The sequence below is a fragment of the Oncorhynchus mykiss genome, chromosome 7, assembly GCF_057628025.1.
Source record: "Oncorhynchus mykiss isolate SJ-2025 chromosome 7, ASM5762802v1, whole genome shotgun sequence".
Lineage (NCBI taxonomy): Eukaryota > Metazoa > Chordata > Actinopteri > Salmoniformes > Salmonidae > Oncorhynchus > Oncorhynchus mykiss.
In genome coordinates this window covers 75,664,429-75,682,523 of record NC_143028.1, presented here as the reverse complement: position 1 = coordinate 75,682,523, position 18,095 = coordinate 75,664,429, and the positions used below count along the sequence as shown (strand labels likewise).

Sequence of the window (18,095 nt, the reverse complement as noted above, 5' to 3'; positions counted from 1 at the left end):
ATTGTTAGTGTTCTATATTGTTAGTGTTCTATACTGCTATAGTGTTCTATACTGTTATAGTGTTCTATACTGCTATAGTGTTCTATACTGTTATAGTGTTCCATATTGTTAGTGTTCCATATTGTTATAGTGTACTATATTGTTAGTGTTCCATATTGTTAGTGTTCCATATTGTTATAGTGTTCTATACTGTTATAGTGTTCTATACTGCTATAGTGTTCTATACTGTTATAGTGTTCTATACTGCTATAGTGTTCTATACTGTTATAGTGTTCTATACTGTTATAGTGTTCTATACTGTTATAGTGTTCCATATTGTTAGTGTTCCATATTGTTATAGTGTTCTATATTGTTAGTGTTCCATATTGTTAGTGTTCCATATTGTTATAGTGTTCTATACTGGTATAGTGTAGTGTTCTATACTGTTATAGTGTTCCATATTGTTAGTGTTCCATATTGTTATAGTGTTCTATATTGTTAGTGTTCCATATTGTTAGTGTTCCATATTGTTATAGTGTTCTATACTGTTATAGTGTAGTGTTCTATACTGTTATAGTGTTCCTAACTTTGAAGTTGTTAACGTTCTTAGCTTAATCCTTTGAAAAATAGACACGTAAAAAGATTGTGCATCTTCAATATGTACCTATTGTTCCTCTTTAGTGCATTTAACCATATGCCACAATTAAAAGCCTTGGGTAGCGAGTTGATACAATTCCAAGTTTGGAAATGCCACACTTTCCTTATTTTATTTATTTTAAGAGGACTATCTGCAAACACATTAGCAATAGTTTGCCTTAGGAAGACATCTCAATAAATACAGGTACTCATCCTTTAACAGACTTCGCTGTTTGAACAAGTGAGGCTATGACCTAGTACGATTAGAATCATTTCAAGAGCAAAAGGTTCATTGAAGCAATACATATAGTTTGGCGACTTTAGGGGACCCAGAAAACCCATCCTTAACCTCTCACAAGAACAGCTGTCCAGAAAAAACTCCTGGCCCTATAAACATGATATGCTCACCTGTGGGCCAATGACCAGATCCGTCCCCTGGTTGTTATACCATCAAGTGCATCAACCCACTTCTCACAGCAATGAGTCAGGTGTGCGTGGTGTTCATAAGAATCCCAGAACAGTGATGCTGAACATTAGGCAGGTAACAACTTTCATGGAAAGACTGCCAGTTTGTGCATCAAATGGTAGAAAACCAGCTTTAAAATCATCCATTCATAACTGAGAAGTTATCATGAAGATATCCTTTATTATAGCATAGGATTAAAACATACAGGGAAAAATAAGTTTGGTCAATAAGAGAAAAATACAATTTTTAAGTCTGAAGATTTCAATCAGTCTTCAGTATCATCCTTTACAGGATTGGGGGCAATTCAGGATAATCAGAGGGTGGATGGAAAATACACTTTAATATTGAAGAAAAAAAATCCCCATTGAAAATAGATGTTGCTTAATTTCAATTCACTTGACTACTGAACTGATAATGAATTGAGTCCAACCATGAAACTTCATTCATCCTTGACATGTCATCATATCTAAAACAGCAATACAACAAGCGGAAGCTTTCGATCATACTATCAAAAAATATGAAATTTTTCAATATGTCACATCTACTAGTGAACCCAGCTCTATGCTTATCTTCCTCGGTGTTGATGGCGTCTGCACACTAACAAACTCTAAAGATGAAATCCCAGAAGAAGTCCTCTTAACCGAACAGTAGAACCTTGAAGGTTGTTCTCTCTTCCACACGGGGTCAACAAGCAACTTCAGCTTGCTGTTAGGTTATAGAGAACGTTCTGGATTAAACCATTGGTATCACTTGAAGGGGAACGTCTTGGGAAAACTAAATCGGGAGCATTAGACAACGAGTCAAAATGATGGTCTGCCCTTTAAAAACAGAAATTTTTTCCTTCACATCAAACAAGATTATTCTGCTCAGTATTTACAAAACTAGATCGACTTGAGGTTATTACTGCTAACACTACTTCCTTATGGTTTAACTTCTAACAATACAAGCTTTAATATAATTCATAGTTTCGAAACATAAAAAAAGATAATTAAACAAACAAAAATAAGCATCACAAAAATAGTTTCAAATTAAATGGCCCCTTAAATGAATAACTAAACCAACATACTGAATCTTCACAATACTGTGAAGCCCGGCTGCCATCACCATACTCTGAAGTGATCAGGGGAGAATTTTTGAGGTACACAATATTCTACAACAAGAATTCTAGAATAGTCTTGAACCACTAAGAAACGGACAGCCAGCACAGCAATAAAAGACCACTGAATACTCACAACCCTATCAATACCAAACAAACACTGAAAAATCAATTCCAGACCAAAGCCAGAATGGTAGTGTGTGTAGTCTATCACCTAATCAGTTATGAGTTAGTATGGACTCAGAGCAGGTTAGAGACAGTCAAAGTATTTAAAATGAACCCAATGCTCTTTCACAAATGGCCAAATGTTAAGACTTAAAACACTCAATATTAGTTATGGTGGAGTAGCATCAATCCTTAGTTAGGGGTCATTTCAACCTCACTTAGGCCTGAATATAGATTCAAGATTGGCGACTTGAGAGTTCAGCCCCAAAAGGGAATGCATTGAGGTAAGGCATAGAGAGAGACCATTGAGAAAAAATAAGTCAAAAGATCTTTTAGCGGGACAAATATGAAGAGAGAGGAAGTAAAAATCTAACATTGATATATAACCATAACAGCCTGCTAGGTGACTTTCAAAAAGATATCCTATAGTTACCACCAGCAGTAAAGCAGATAGTATATCAAAGATGTTTTTCCTCAAATCGGGGGTGTATTAATGAATGTCCCACACTTCCTTTCCTCCTCCCAGAGAGAATGGCCTCTTGTTCGTCTGTTGGCCTGTTTTTCTTTAACATCTTCATCTCTAAGTGTTTCTGATTCCCAGGGCTTGTTCCAGCTCCTGCCTCCTCTGCTGGACCTGAAATACAATTTTATTTTATATATATATATATATTTATAAAAAATAATATATATTTATTATTTATATATATATAAAAAATAATATATATATTTATTATTTATATATATATAAAAATAATATATATTTTATTATTTATATATATAAACAAATAATATATATAAACAAATAATATATATATATATATATATATATATATACATAAAAATGCAGATAAAGAAGGAAATTAATTTCATAAATGGAAATTCATTTTCAGAAGTGAAAGGAATACCAGGTAATATCAGGCAAAAATCAGTACCGTAATATAAATTACAACTGAAAACCTTGTTCAGAGAATGATTTGAAAGTATTTAGTAGGGCAGAAAAAACACTTGGTGACACAGAGATGACGACCCTCATGGAGAACGAACGGCAGGAGAGATGGCTTTACCTACCACGCATCGGGCCGACAGAAACAAACAACTCTCTGGTAAGAAGAAGGGCGGGGGGGTATGCCTTATGATTAACGACTCATGGTGTGATAATAACAACATACAGGAAGTTAAGTCCTTTTGTTCACCTGACCTAGAATTACTTACAATCAAATGCCGACCGCATTACCTACCAAGAGAATTCTCTGATTATAGTCACAGCCGTTTATATTCACCCCCCCAAGCAGATCCCTCAACGGCCCTGAAAGAACTTCACTGGACTCTATGTAAACTGGAAACCATACATTCTGAGCCTGCATTTATTTTAGTTGATGATTTTAACAAACATAATCTGAGAACAAGGCTTCCTAAATTCTATCAGCATATCGAATGCGCGACACGGGCTGGCAGCATTCTCAACCATTGCTACTAACTTCTGCGATGCATACAAAGCCCTCCCCCGCCCCCTTTCGGGAAATCTGACCATGACTCCATTTTGTTGCTCCCAGCCTATAGACAGAAACTATAACGGGAAACGCCCGTGCTCAGGTCTCTCCAACGCTGGTCTGACCAATCGGATTCCACGCTTCAAGATTGCTTCGATCACGTGGACTGGGATATGTTCCGGGTAGCCTCAAAAAACAACATTGATGTATACGTTGCCTTGGTGCCCTGACTTCCTAGTTAATTACAGTTACATGATTAATCAGTTTAATCGCGTACTAATAATTACAGAGAGTTATTTGATAAATAAGTCTTCAGTTTAATGATGCCAAAAACACGAGAGTGAGTAAAACATTTAAACGTGTTAACCCTGGCAAGGCTGCCGGCCCAGACAGCATCCCCAGCCGCGTCCCCAGAAAATGCGCAGACCAGCTGGCTTGTGTGTTCACGGACATATTCAATCAATCCCTATCCCAGTCTGCTGTTCCCACATGCTCCAAGATGGCCACCATTGTTCCTGTTCCCAAGAAACTAAGGTAACTGAACTAAATGACTATCGCCCCATAGCACTCACTTCTGTCATCATGAAGTGCTTTGAGAGACTAGTCAAGGATCATATCACCTCCACCCTACCTGAGACCCTAGACCCACTCCAATTTGCTTATCGGCCCTATAGGTCCACAGACGACGCAATCGACATCACACTGCACACTGCCCTGTCCCATCTGGACAAGAAGAATACCTATGTAAGAATGCTGTTCATTGACTACAGCTCAGCATTTAACACCATAGACCCTGGGTCTCGAGCCCGCCCTGTGCAACTGGGTCCAGGACTTCCTGACGGGCCGCCCCCAGGTGGTGAAGGTAGGAAACAACATCTCCACCCCGCTGATCCTCAACACTGGGGCCTCAGAAGGGTGCGTTCTCAGCCCTCTCCTGTACTCCCTGTTCACCCATGACTGCATGGCCATGCACGCCCTCAACTCAATCATCAAGTTTGCGGCCGACACAACAGTGGTAGGCTTGATTACCAACAACGACGAGACGGCCTACAGGGAGGAGGTGACGGCCCTCGGAGTGTGGTGTCAGGAAAATAACCTCTCACTCAACATCAACAAAACAAAGGAGATGATCGTGGACTTCAGGAAACAGCAGAGGGAGCATCCCCCCCATCCACGGGACAGTAGATGAGAAAGTTTTAAGTTCCTCGGAGTACACATCACGGACAAACTGAAATGGTCCACCCACACAGACGGCGTGGTGAGGAAGGCGCAACAGCGCCTCTTCAACGTCAGGAGGCTGAAGAAATTTGGCTTGTTACCAAAAACACTCAGAAACTTTATTAGATTAACAATCGAGAGCATCCTGTCGGGCTGTATTAACGCCTGGTACGACAGCTGCTCCGCCCATAACCGTAAGGCTCTCCAGAGGGTAGTGAGGTCTGCACAACGTCTGGGGCAAACTATCTGCCCTCCAGGACACCTACAGCATCCGATGTCACAGGAAGGACAAAAAGATCATCAAGGACAACAACCACTCGAGCCACTGCCTGTTCACCCCGCTATCATCCAGAAGGCGAGGTCAGTACAGGTGCATCAAAGCTGGGACCAAGAGACTGAAAAACAGCTTCTATCTCAAGGCCATCCGACTGTTAAACAGCCACCACTAACATAGAGAGGCTTCTGCCAACATACTGACTCAAATCTCTTGCCACTTTAATACATGTAATGAAGGTATCACTAGTCACTTTAAATAAACGCCACTTTAATAAATGTCTTAGATATCGTACTTTACTCATCTCATATGTACATACTGTATCCTATAACATCTTGCCTATGCCGCAAGGCCATTGCTCATCCATATATTTATATGTACATATTCATACCTTTACATTGTGTGCATAAGGTAGTGGTTGTGAACTTGTTAGATATTAGAAGCACAAGCATTTCACTACACTCATATTAACATCTGCTAACCATGTGTATTTGACCAATACAATTGGATTAGATTTGATTTACCTTAGCCACGGTGTACACACACACATCCACCACGGTATACACACATACCACGGTACACACACACACCACGGTACACACACACATCACGGTACACACACACACACACACACACCACGGTACACACACACACACACACACCACGGTACACACACACACACATCACGGTACACACACACACATCACGGTACACACACACACACACACACACACATCACGGTACACACACATCACGGTACACACACACACATCACGGTACACACACACACATCACGGTACACACACACACATCACGGTACACACACACACACATCACGGTACACACACACACACACACACACACATCACGGTACACACACACACATCACGGTACACACACATCACGGTACACACACATCACGGTACACGCACACACACACATCACGGTACACACACACACACACATCACGGTACACGCACACACACACATCACGGTACACGCACACACACACATCACGGTACACACACATCACGGTACACACACATCACGGTACACACACACACACACATCACGGTACACACACACACACACACACACACATCACGGTACACACACACACACATCACGGTACACACACACACACATCACGGTACACACACACACACATCACGGTACACACACACACACATCACGGTACACACACACACACACACACACATCACGGTACACACACACACACACACATCACGGTACACACACACATCACGGTACACACACATCACGGTACACACACACACATCACGGTACACACACACACATCACGGTACACACACATCACGGTACACACACACACATCACGGTACACACACACACACACATCACGGTACACACACACACACACATCACGGTACACGCACACACACATCACAGTACACGCACACACACATCATGGTACACGCACACACACACATTACGGTACACACACACCACGGTACAGAATGGTGAGAGGTGAGCATTTTACCTTGGAGTAGAAGTAACGACACACGGCCTCCTGGGCCCAGGGTTGGAAATAGAACTCTGCTCTCCTCTCCTCTTCTGGGTTCGCAACCACATCTGTCATAGTCTGTAAAAAATAATCATATACATAAGAAACGTAAAACTTCCTTCAATAAAGCCTATAATGTGTAGTTTGTTGTTCTACACACACACACCATGCATGTTATCTATATTTATTTTTTCACACAGATAAAAATCCTCAGGCCTATCAACCTTATCCCTGTGTCGTGGTTAAAGAGAGACCTCTGGGACCATCTCTGTTTTACGATAACACATCTTACTTCAGGACTACAAACTACAAGGTTACTGGGCACCAGGCAACCATGCGGAAGGCTGAATGTTCAGGTGGAGGAAGAAAACAACAGCTATGAACTTTGGACTGGACTCGGCTTCAATCACCCCTCGGTTGTCATTGACGGTCCAGTCAGTCTGGTGTTTGGTCCAAGAACCATCTGAACAAACACTACACAGTTAGCTTGTGCTAATTGCTAACCTACATCCACGGCAGCAAGCTAGCGCTAATGGCTAACCTACATCCACGGCAGCTAGCTAGCGCTAATGGCTAACCTACGTCCACGGCAGCTAGCTAGCGCTAATGGCTAACCTACGTCCACGGCAGCTAGCTAGCGCTAATGGCTAACCTACGTCCACGGCAGCTAGCTAGCGCCAATGGCTAACCTACGTCCACGGCAGCTAGCTAGCGCCAATGGCTAACCTACGTCCACGGCAGCTAGCTAGCGCCAATGGCTAACCTACGTCCATGACAACACATGGAGAGGGTCATGTTCAGTAAGACACACATCAAAATGTTTTGCAAAAGAAAACGGCAATGTGTATGTATTGGACAGAAGTTCAAGTAGCGTCTCCCAGTTTCACTTAATTTCAATGTATTTTCTTCTTAATGAACATGACCCAAATGCTTTGGGGGGTTATTATGTAAAGGGTAATGAGTAACTGAGCAGCACTAGAGAGCTGTGGTTTCCCCGTGCGTTTGTTTACCTTGCAGTAAATAAAATAAAATATTACTGCTCCCCTCATTTCTTTATCTGAAGTAGAATATTTCCTCCGCACCAGTTCTCTTAAGTTTAGTAGTTTACCTTGAGGTCCCTGTACTGTGATCGCAGCCAGTGATTGATGAAGCCCTGGGGTACCTCCCTGTTTCCACAGTTTTCTCCCTACTGAACTATGCCCCATAGTGGTGTTTCCCTGTTAGTTTACCCTACAGCCCCTGAACTGTGACTGCATCCAATTAAGTTAGTCCTAAATATTTCATCAACTAAAAGCATTGCATTTGGGACAAATCACTCACTCAACTAAACCTCAACTAAATACTGTGATGAATAATGTGGAAATTGAGCAAGTTTGCTTGGAGTAACCCTAGATTGTAAAACTCATGGTCAAATCATGTTGATACAACAGTAGATAAAATGGGGAGAAGTCTGTCCTTAATAAAGCACTGCTCTGTCTTGTTAACAACACTATCAACAAGGCAGGTCCTACAGGCCCTAGTTTCTACCTTCTTAACAACACTATCAACAAGGCAGGTCCTACAGGCCCTAGTTTCTACCTTCTTAACAACACTATCAACAAGGCAGGTCCTACAGGCCCTAGTTTCTACCTTCTTAACAACACTATCAACAAGGCAGGTCCTACAGGCCCTAGTTTCTACCTTCTTAACAACACTATCAACAAGGCAGGTCCTACAGGCCCTAGTTTCTACCTTCTTAACAGCACTATCAACAAGGCAGGTCCTACAGGCCCTAGTTTCTACCTTCTTAACAACACTATCAACAAGGCAGGTCCTACAGGCCCTAGTTTCTACCTTCTTAACAACACTATCAACAAGGCAGGTCCTACAGGCCCTAGTTTCTACCTTCTTAACAACACTATCAACAAGGCAGGTCCTACAGGCCCTAGTTTCTACCTTCTTAACAACACTATCAACAAGGCAGGTCCTACAGGTCCTAGTTTCTACCTTCTTAACAACACTATCAACAAGGCAGGTACTACAGGCCCTAGTTTCTACCTTCTTAACAACACTATCAACAAGGCAGGTCCTACAGGCCCTAGTTTTGTCGCACCTAGACGAATGTTCAGTAGTGTGGTCAGGTGCCACAAAGAGGGCCTTGGGAAAATTACAATTGTCTCAGAACAGGGCAGCATGTCTGGCCCTTAAATGTACACGGAGAGCTAACATTAATAATATGCATGTCAATCTCTCATGGCTCAAAGTAGAGGAGAGATTGACTTCATCACTACCTGTTTTTGGAAGAAGTGTTGACATGTTGAATGTACCGAGCTGTCTGTTTAAACTACTAGCGCACCCATTCATAACCCCACAAGACATTCCACCACAGGTCTCTTCACAATCCCCAAGTCCAGAGTAGACTATGGGAGGTGCACAGTACTACATAGAGCCATGACTACATGGAACTCTATTCCACAGTACTACATAGAGCCATGACTACATGGAACTCTATTCCACAGTACTACATAGAGCCATGACTACATGGAACTCTATTCCACAGTACTACATAGAGCCATGACTACATGGAACTCTATTCCACAGTACTACATAGAGCCATGACTACATGGAACTCTATCCCACAGTACTACATAGAGCCATGACTACATGGAACTCTATTCCACAGTACTACATAGAGCCATGACTACATGGAACTCTATTCCACAGTACTACATAGAGCCATGACTACATGGAACTCTATTCCACAGTACTACATAGAGCCATGACTACATGGAACTCTATTCCACAGTACTACATAGAGCCGTGACTACATGGAACTCTATTCCACAGTACTACATAGAGACGTGACTACATGGAACTCTATTCCACAGTACTACATAGAGCCATGACTACATGGAACTCTATTCCACAGTACTACATAGAGCCATGACTACATGGAACTCTATTCCACAGTACTACATAGAGCCATGACTACATGGAACTCTATTCCACAGTACTACATAGAGCCATGACTACATGGAACTCTATCCCACAGTACTACATAGAGCCATGACTACATGGAACTCTATTCCACAGTACTACATAGAGCCATGACTACATGGAACTCTATTCCACAGTACTACATAGAGCCATGACTACATGGAACTCTATTCCACAGTACTACATAGAGCCATGACTACATGCAACTCTATTCCACATCAGGTGCAAACAGTAAAATGAGATTTAAAAAAATACACCTTATGGAACAGGGCCCCTGTGAAGAGACACACGCACTATAACATATACACACATGTACACATGGATTTTGTGTTGAGGATGTGTGGTAGTAGAGTAGGGGCCTGAGGGCACACACTTAATGTGTTGTGAAATCTGTTATGTCATGTAATGTTTTAAATTGTATATAACTGCCTTAATGTTGCAGGACCCCCAGGAAGAGTAGCTGCTGCTAATGGGGATCCTTGTTAAATACAAATACAGCCAGTCATTGATAAAGCCCTGAAGTACTTCGCCGTTTCATTCCCTGTTTTCTCCCTACTGAACTACGACCCACATGAAGCACAAGAGCAGTGTTTGCCTTGAGATCCCTGCACCGTGACTGCAGCCAGAATGTTTTCTCTCTACAGAACAATGCTCCATAGTGGTGTTTCCCTGTGTGTTTACCTTGAGATCCCTGCACTGTGATTGCAGCCAGTCGTTGATGAAGCCCTGGGGGTCTCTGGCGAAGCTCAACATGAACTCTCTCTGGGTCTTCAGCTGGTTGATCGTCTCTATGGTCTCATGGATCTACAGGGGGAGAAGAGAGAGATGGAGGGTCAATCCTAGTTCAACATCTGAATAAACTATTGTCTAAATGATCTGATGGATCTGAAGAGGAAGAAACAGCAAGATGGATGTCCAAACCAAGATGGATGTCCAAACCAAGATGGATGTCCAAACCAAGATGGATGTCCAAACCAAGATGGATGTCCAAACCAAGATGGATGTCCAAACCAAGATGGATGTCCAAACCAAGATGGATGTCCAAACCAAGATGGATGTCCAAACCAAGATGGATGTCCAAACCAAGATGGATGTCCAAACCAAGATGGATGTCCAAACCAAGATGGATGAAGTAGAGTCACTTTTCTTTGTTATGTTTATTAGACCAGACAACAATGCAAATGGATCCATACTTAGAGTAGCCTAGTGGTTAGAGCGTTGGACTAGTAACCGGAAGGTTGCAAGTTCAAACCTCTGAGCTGACAAGGTACAAATCTGTCGTTCTGCCCCTGAACAGGCAGTTAGGCCGTCCTAGGCCGTCATTGAAAATAAGAATTTGTTCTTAACTGACTTGCCTAGTTAAATAAAGGTAATTAAAAAAAAAAAATTGAACCAGATTGAACCAGTCTGTTGGCTCTGTAGTAGGACATCACGTTAGCTCCTCCCATACTTCAGTAACATGAACCAGATTGAACCAGTCTATTGGCCCTGTAGTAGGACATCATGTTAGCTCCTCCCATACTTCAGTATAATGAACCAGATTGAACCAGTCTATTGGCCCTGTAGTAGGACATCATGTTAGCTCCTCCCATACTTCAGTATAATGAACCAGATTGAACCAGTCTATTGGCCCTGTAGTAGGACATCATGTTAGCTCCTCCCATACTTCAGTATAATGAACCAGATTGAACCAGTCTATTGGCCCTGTAGTGGGACATCACGTTAGCTCCTCCCATACTTCAGTAACATGAACCAGATTGAACCAGTCTATTGGCCCTGTAGTAGGACATCATGTTAGCTCCTCCCATACTTCAGTAACATGAACCAGATTGAACCAGTCTATTGGCCCTGTAGTAGGACATCATGTTAGCTCCTCCCATACTTCAGTAACATGAACCAGATTGAACCAGTCTAATGGCCCTGTAGTGGGACATCACGTTAGCTCCTCCCATACTTCAGTAACATGAACCAGATTGAACCAGTCTATTGGCCCTGTAGTAGGACATCACGTTAGCTCCTCCCATACTTCAGTAACATGAACCAGATTGAACCAGTCTATTGGCCCTGTAGTAGGACATCACGTTAGCTCCTCCCATACTTCAGTAACATGAACCAGATTGAACCAGTCTATTGGCCCTGTAGTAGGACATCATGTTAGCTCCTCCCATACTTCAGTAACATGAACCAGATTGAACCAGTCTATTGGCCCTGTAGTAGGACATCATGTTAGCTCCTCCCATACTTCAGTAACATGAACCAGATTGAACCAGTCTATTGGCCCTGTAGTAGGACATCATGTTAGCTCCTCCCATACTTCAGTAACATGAACCAGATTGAACCAGTCTATTGGCCCTGTAGTAGGACATCATGTTAGCTTCTCCCATACTTCAGTAACATGAACCAGATTCAACCAGTCTATTGGCCCTGTAGTATGACATCATGTTAGCTCCTCCCATACTTCAGTAACATGAACCAGATTGAACCAGTCTATTGGCCCTGTAGTAGGACATCATGTTAGCTCCTCCCATACTTCAGTAACATGAACCAGATTGAACCAGTCTATTGGCCCTGTAGTAGGACATCATGTTAGCTCCTCCCATACTTCAGTAACATGAACCAGATTGAACCAGTCTATTGGCCCTGTAGTAGGACATCATGTTAGCTCCTCCCATACTTCAGTATAATGAACCAGATTGAACCAGTCTATTGGCCCTGTAGTAGGACATCATGTTAGCTTCTCCCATACTTCAGTAACATGAACCAGATTGAACCAGTCTATTGGCCCTGTAGTAGGACATCATGTTAGCTCCTCCCATACTTCAGTAACATGAACCAGATTGAACCAGTCTATTGGCCCTGTAGTAGGACATCATGTTAGCTCCTCCCATACTTCAGTAACATGAACCAGATTGAACCAGTCTATTGGCCCTGTAGTGGGACATCACGTTAGCTCCTCCCATACTTCAGTAACATGAACCAGATTGAACCAGTCTATTGGCCCTGTAGTAGGACATCATGTTAGCTCCTCCCATACTTCAGTAACATGAACCAGATTGAACCAGTCTATTGGCCCTGTAGTAGGACATCATGTTAGCTCCTCCCATACTTCAGTAACATGAACCAGATTGAACCAGTCTATTGGCCCTGTAGTAGGACATCATGTTAGCTCCTCCCATACTTCAGTAACATGAACCAGATTGAACCAGTCTATTGGCCCTGTAGTAGGACATCATGTTAGCTCCTCCCATACTTCAGTAACATGAACCAGATTGAACCAGTCTATTGGCCCTGTAGTGGGACATCACGTTAGCTCCTCCCATACTTCAGTAACATGAACCAGATTGAACCAGTCTATTGGCCCTGTAGTGGGACATCACGTTAGCTCCTCCCATACTTCAGTAACATGAACCAGATTGAACCAGTCTATTGGCCCTGTAGTGGGACATCACGTTAGCTCCTCCCATACTTCAGTAACATGAACCAGATTGAACCAGTCTATTGGCCCTGTAGTGGGACATCACGTTAGCTCCTCCCATACTTCAGTAACATGAACCAGATTGAACCAGTCTATTGGCCCTGTAGTGGGACATCACGTTAGCTCCTCCCATACTTCAGTATAATGAACCAGATTGAACCAGTCTGTTGGCCCTGTAGTAGGACATCATGTTAGCTCCTCCCTCAGTAGAGAAGGTCTCATCTCTGTTGTGTTTAATTGGCCTTTGTCACAGCAGCTTGTCGAATAACAATTGGCCCAGAACAAGACAGCACAACTGGCCCTTAAATGTACACGGAGAGCTAACATTAATAATATGCATGTCAATCTCTCATGGCTCAAAGTAGAGGAGAGTGACTTTGTCACTACGTGTGTATTTGTGAGAAGTATTGACATGTTGAATGCACCATGCTGTCTGTTTTACACTACTGGATAGACTACTGTCTAATGGAGGTCTCTCTGACCTTAGTCTGCACTAGATACCTCAGCTCTGATCTCTCTGCAATCACAGGGACAAGACCTGCAGCCAATGCTACTGACAGGGTGTCTCTCTCAGAGGCTCTTTCCTGTGGGGTCGTCTTCTTTGTCTGTATTAACATTCTGAACTTGAAGTAGGCGTACTGCTGCTGGAGAGGAGGGAGGGTTGTCTATTTCTGGAGAGGAGGGAGGGCTGTCTATTTCTGGAGAGGAGGTAGGGCTGTCTATTTCTGGAGAGGAGGGAGGAGGACTGTCTATTTCTGGAGAGGAGGGAGGGCTGTCTATTTCTGGAGAGGAGGGAGGGCTGTCTATTTCTGGAGAGGAGGGAGGAGGGCTGTCTATTTCTGGAGAGGAGGGAGGGCTGTCTATTTCTGGAGAGGAGGGAGGGCTGTCTATTTCTGGAGAGGAGGGAGGGCTGTCTATTTCTGGAGAGGAGGGAGGAGGGCTGTCTATTTCTGGAGAGGAGGGAGGAGGACTGTCTATTTCTGGAGAGGAGGGAGGGCTGCCTATTTCTGGAGAGGAGGTAGGAGGGCTGTCTATTTCTGGAGAGGAGGGAGGAGGGCTGTCTATTTCTGGAGAGGAGGGAGGAGGGCTGTCTATTTCTGGAGAGGAGGGAGGAGGGCTGTCTATTTCTGGAGAGGAGGGAGGAGGACTGTCTATTTCTGGAGAGGAGGGAGGAGGGCTGTCTATTTCTGGAGAGGAGGGAGGGCTGTCTATTTCTGGAGAGGAGGGAGGGCTGTCTATTTCTGGAGAGGAGGTAGGGCTGTCTATTTCTGGAGAGGAGGTAGGAGGGCTGTCTATTTCTGGAGAGGAGGGAGGAGGGCTGTCTATTTCTGGAGAGGAGGGAGGAGGGCTGTCTATTTCTGGAGAGGAGGGAGGGCTGTCTATTTCTGGAGAGGAGGTAGGGCTGTCTATTTCTGGAGAGGAGGTAGGAGGGCTGTCTATTTCTGGAGAGGAGGTAGGAGGGCTGTCTATTTCTGGAGAGGAGGGAGGAGGACTGTCTATTTCTGGAGAGGAGGGAGGGCTGTCTATTTCTGGAGAGGAGGGAGGGCTGTCTATTTCTGGAGAGGAGGGAGGGCTGTCTATTTCTGGAGAGGAGGGAGGGCTGTCTATTTCTGGAGAGGAGGGAGGGCTGTCTATTTCTGGAGAGGAGGGAGGAGGGCTGTCTATTTCTGGAGAGGAGGGAGGAGGGCTGTCTATTTCTGGAGAGGAGGTAGGGCTGTCTATTTCTGGAGAGGAGGTAGGGCTGTCTATTTCTGGAGAGGAGGGAGGAGGACTGTCTATTTCTGGAGAGGAGGGAGGGCTGTCTATTTCTGGAGAGGAGGTAGGGCTGTCTATTTCTGGAGAGGAGGGCTGTCTATTTCTGGAGAGGAGGTAGGGCTGTCTATTTCTGGAGAGGAGGGAGGAGGACTGTCTATTTCTGGAGAGGAGGGAGGAGGACTGTCTATTTCTGGAGAGGAGGGAGGGCTGCCTATTTCTGGAGAGGAGGTAGGAGGGCTGTCTATTTCTGGAGAGGAGGGAGGAGGGCTGTCTATTTCTGGAGAGGAGGGAGGAGGGCTGTCTATTTCTGGAGAGGAGGGAGGAGGGCTGTCTATTTCTGGAGAGGAGGGAGGAGGACTGTCTATTTCTGGAGAGGAGGGAGGAGGGCTGTCTATTTCTGGAGAGGAGGGAGGGCTGTCTATTTCTGGAGAGGAGGTAGGGCTGTCTATTTCTGGAGAGGAGGTAGGAGGGCTGTCTATTTCTGGAGAGGAGGGAGGAGGGCTGTCTATTTCTGGAGAGGAGGGAGGAGGGCTGTCTATTTCTGGAGAGGAGGGAGGGCTGTCTATTTCTGGAGAGGAGGTAGGGCTGTCTATTTCTGGAGAGGAGGTAGGAGGGCTGTCTATTTCTGGAGAGGAGGTAGGAGGGCTGTCTATTTCTGGAGAGGAGGGAGGAGGACTGTCTATTTCTGGAGAGGAGGGAGGGCTGTCTATTTCTGGAGAGGAGGGAGGGCTGTCTATTTCTGGAGAGGAGGGAGGGCTGTCTATTTCTGGAGAGGAGGGAGGGCTGTCTATTTCTGGAGAGGAGGGAGGAGGGCTGTCTATTTCTGGAGAGGAGGGAGGAGGGCTGTCTATTTCTGGAGAGGAGGTAGGGCTGTCTATTTCTGGAGAGGAGGTAGGGCTGTCTATTTCTGGAGAGGAGGGAGGAGGACTGTCTATTTCTGGAGAGGAGGGAGGGCTGTCTATTTCTGGAGAGGAGGTAGGGCTGTCTATTTCTGGAGAGGAGGGCTGTCTATTTCTGGAGAGGAGGTAGGGCTGTCTATTTCTGGAGAGGAGGGAGGAGGACTGTCTATTTCTGGAGAGGAGGGAGGAGGACTGTCTATTTCTGGAGAGGAGGGAGGAGGGCTGTCTATTTCTGGAGAGGAGGGAGGAGGGCTGTCTTTCTGGAGAGGAGGTAGGAGGGCTGTCTTTCTGGAGAGGAGGTAGGAGGGCTGTCTATTTCTGGAGAGGAGGTAGGAGGGCTGTCTTTCTGGAGAGGAGGTAGGAGGGCTGTCTTTCTGGAGAGGAGGTAGGAGGGCTGTCTATTTCTGGAGAGGAGGTAGGAGGGCTGTCTTTCTGGAGAGGAGGTAGGAGGGCTGTCTTTCTGGAGAGGAGGTAGGAGGGCTGTCTATTTCTGGAGAGGAGGTAGGAGGGCTGTCTATTTCTGGAGAGGAGGTAGGAGGGCTGTCTATTTCTGGAGAGGAGGTAGGAGGGCTGTCTATTTCTGGAGAGGAGGTAGGAGGGCTGTCTTTCTGGAGAGGAGGTAGGAGGGCTGTCTTTCTGGAGAGGAGGTAGGAGGGCTGTCTTTCTGGAGAGGAGGTAGGAGGGCTGTCTTTCTGGAGAGGAGGTAGGAGGGCTGTCTATTTCTGGAGAAGAGGTAGGAGGGCTGTCTATTTCTGGAGAGGAGGTAGGAGGGCTGTCTTTCTGGAGAGGAGGTAGGAGGGCTGTCTTTCTGGAGAGGAGGACTGTCTTTCTGGAGAAGAAGTAGGAGGACTGTCTTTCTATAGAAGAGGTAGGTGGGCTGTCTTTCTAGAGAAGAGGTAGGTGGGCTGTCTATTTCTCTTTTTATATCTGGTTCAGTGAGTTTCTCTGTAGTCGGTCCCTGCCCTCCCTGCCTGCTCCCGGCCCCTGCCTGCTCCCGGCCCCTGCCTGCTCCCGGCCCCTGCCTGCTCCCGGTCCCTGCCTGCTCACGGTCCCTGCCTGCTCACAGTCCCTGCCTGCTCACAGTCCCTGCCTGCTCACAGTCCCTGCCTGCTCACAGTCCCTGCCTGCTCACAGTCCCTGCCTGCTCACAGTCCCTGCCTGCTCACAGTCCTACTCCCATAGGAGACAAAAGGTGTGTGGAAAACATCTGTTCGCAGCCTCACCATAAGATGTTGTAGGCTTGATTCCATCCCTTGAAAATTAATGGACCCATGTAAAGTTCAACTATAGCATGGGCTCCATACATACCTTGTTGTCCAGGCCAGCTATCTCCTGCTGGCTGGCGGTGGATAGGAGGAAGGAGTTCATCTGGGTCTTTAGAGTGTCGTCCACCTCCACATCGATGTCATAGCAGGCTGTCTTCTTCTGGTCATTGGGATCCACACTGTAGACACACAGAGAGGAGTTAGATCACGCAGAGTCTATCTTACACTATGGGTTCGTTCCAGATGGTAATTTCTTGCAGTCACGCTGCACATCTCAGGAGAGTTCTATATCATATTAACGTGGTTCCTGAGACATTTGAACACTTCTGTAGGCATTGTGAGATCTGATCATCTGAGCATTGTCTTACAAAAAAGGCCAGGAGTTCTTCCGGAACAACTCTCGACCTAAGTGATGACATAGTGAGGTGTTGACCCTAGAGGCCAGGAGGACATAGTGAGGTGTTGACCCTAGAGGCCAGGAGGACATAGTGAGGTGTGGACCCTAGAGGCCAGGAGGACATAGTGAGGTGTGGACCCTAGAGGCCAGGAGGACATAGTGAGGTGTGGACCCTAGAGGCCAGGAGGACATAGTGAGGTGTGGACCCTAGAGGCCAGGAGGACATAGTGAGGTGTGGACCCTAGAGGCCAGGAGGACATAGTGAGGTGTGGACCCTAGAGGCCAGGAGGACATAGTGAGGTGTGGACCCTAGAGGCCAGGAGGACATAGTGAGGTGTGGACCCTAGAGGCCAGGAGGACATAGTGAGGTGTGGACCCTAGAGGCCAGGAGGACATAGTGAGGTGTGGACCCTAGAGGCCAGGAGGACATAGTGAGGTGTGGACCCTAGAGGCCAGGA

The 18,095-nt window shown here is 45.3% G+C and overlaps 1 protein-coding gene across 2 annotated transcripts in view; it reads right to left on the bottom strand.

The window, feature by feature from the left end:
- Positions 1-1,241: 1,241 nt before the first annotated feature.
- LOC110528578 (SWI/SNF-related matrix-associated actin-dependent regulator of chromatin subfamily D member 1) overlaps positions 1,242-18,095 on the bottom strand; it is a 33,789-nt gene continuing 16,935 nt past the window's right edge. The window contains exons 9-12 of one of the 2 annotated variants that reach the window (XR_016497447.1): positions 17,284-17,419; positions 10,442-10,650; positions 6,847-6,948; positions 1,242-2,976 (exon numbers count right to left, since the gene is read on the bottom strand). Coding sequence is in view for 1 of the 2 variants with exons in the window: in XM_090241994.1 (XP_090098120.1) it covers positions 2,923-2,976; positions 6,847-6,948; positions 10,528-10,650; positions 17,284-17,419 (415 nt within the window). In the remaining variant the exon portion in view is untranslated. The remainder of the gene's footprint in view (positions 2,977-6,846; positions 6,949-10,441; positions 10,651-17,283; positions 17,420-18,095) is intronic. The other variant, XM_090241994.1, reaches the window with a different exon arrangement.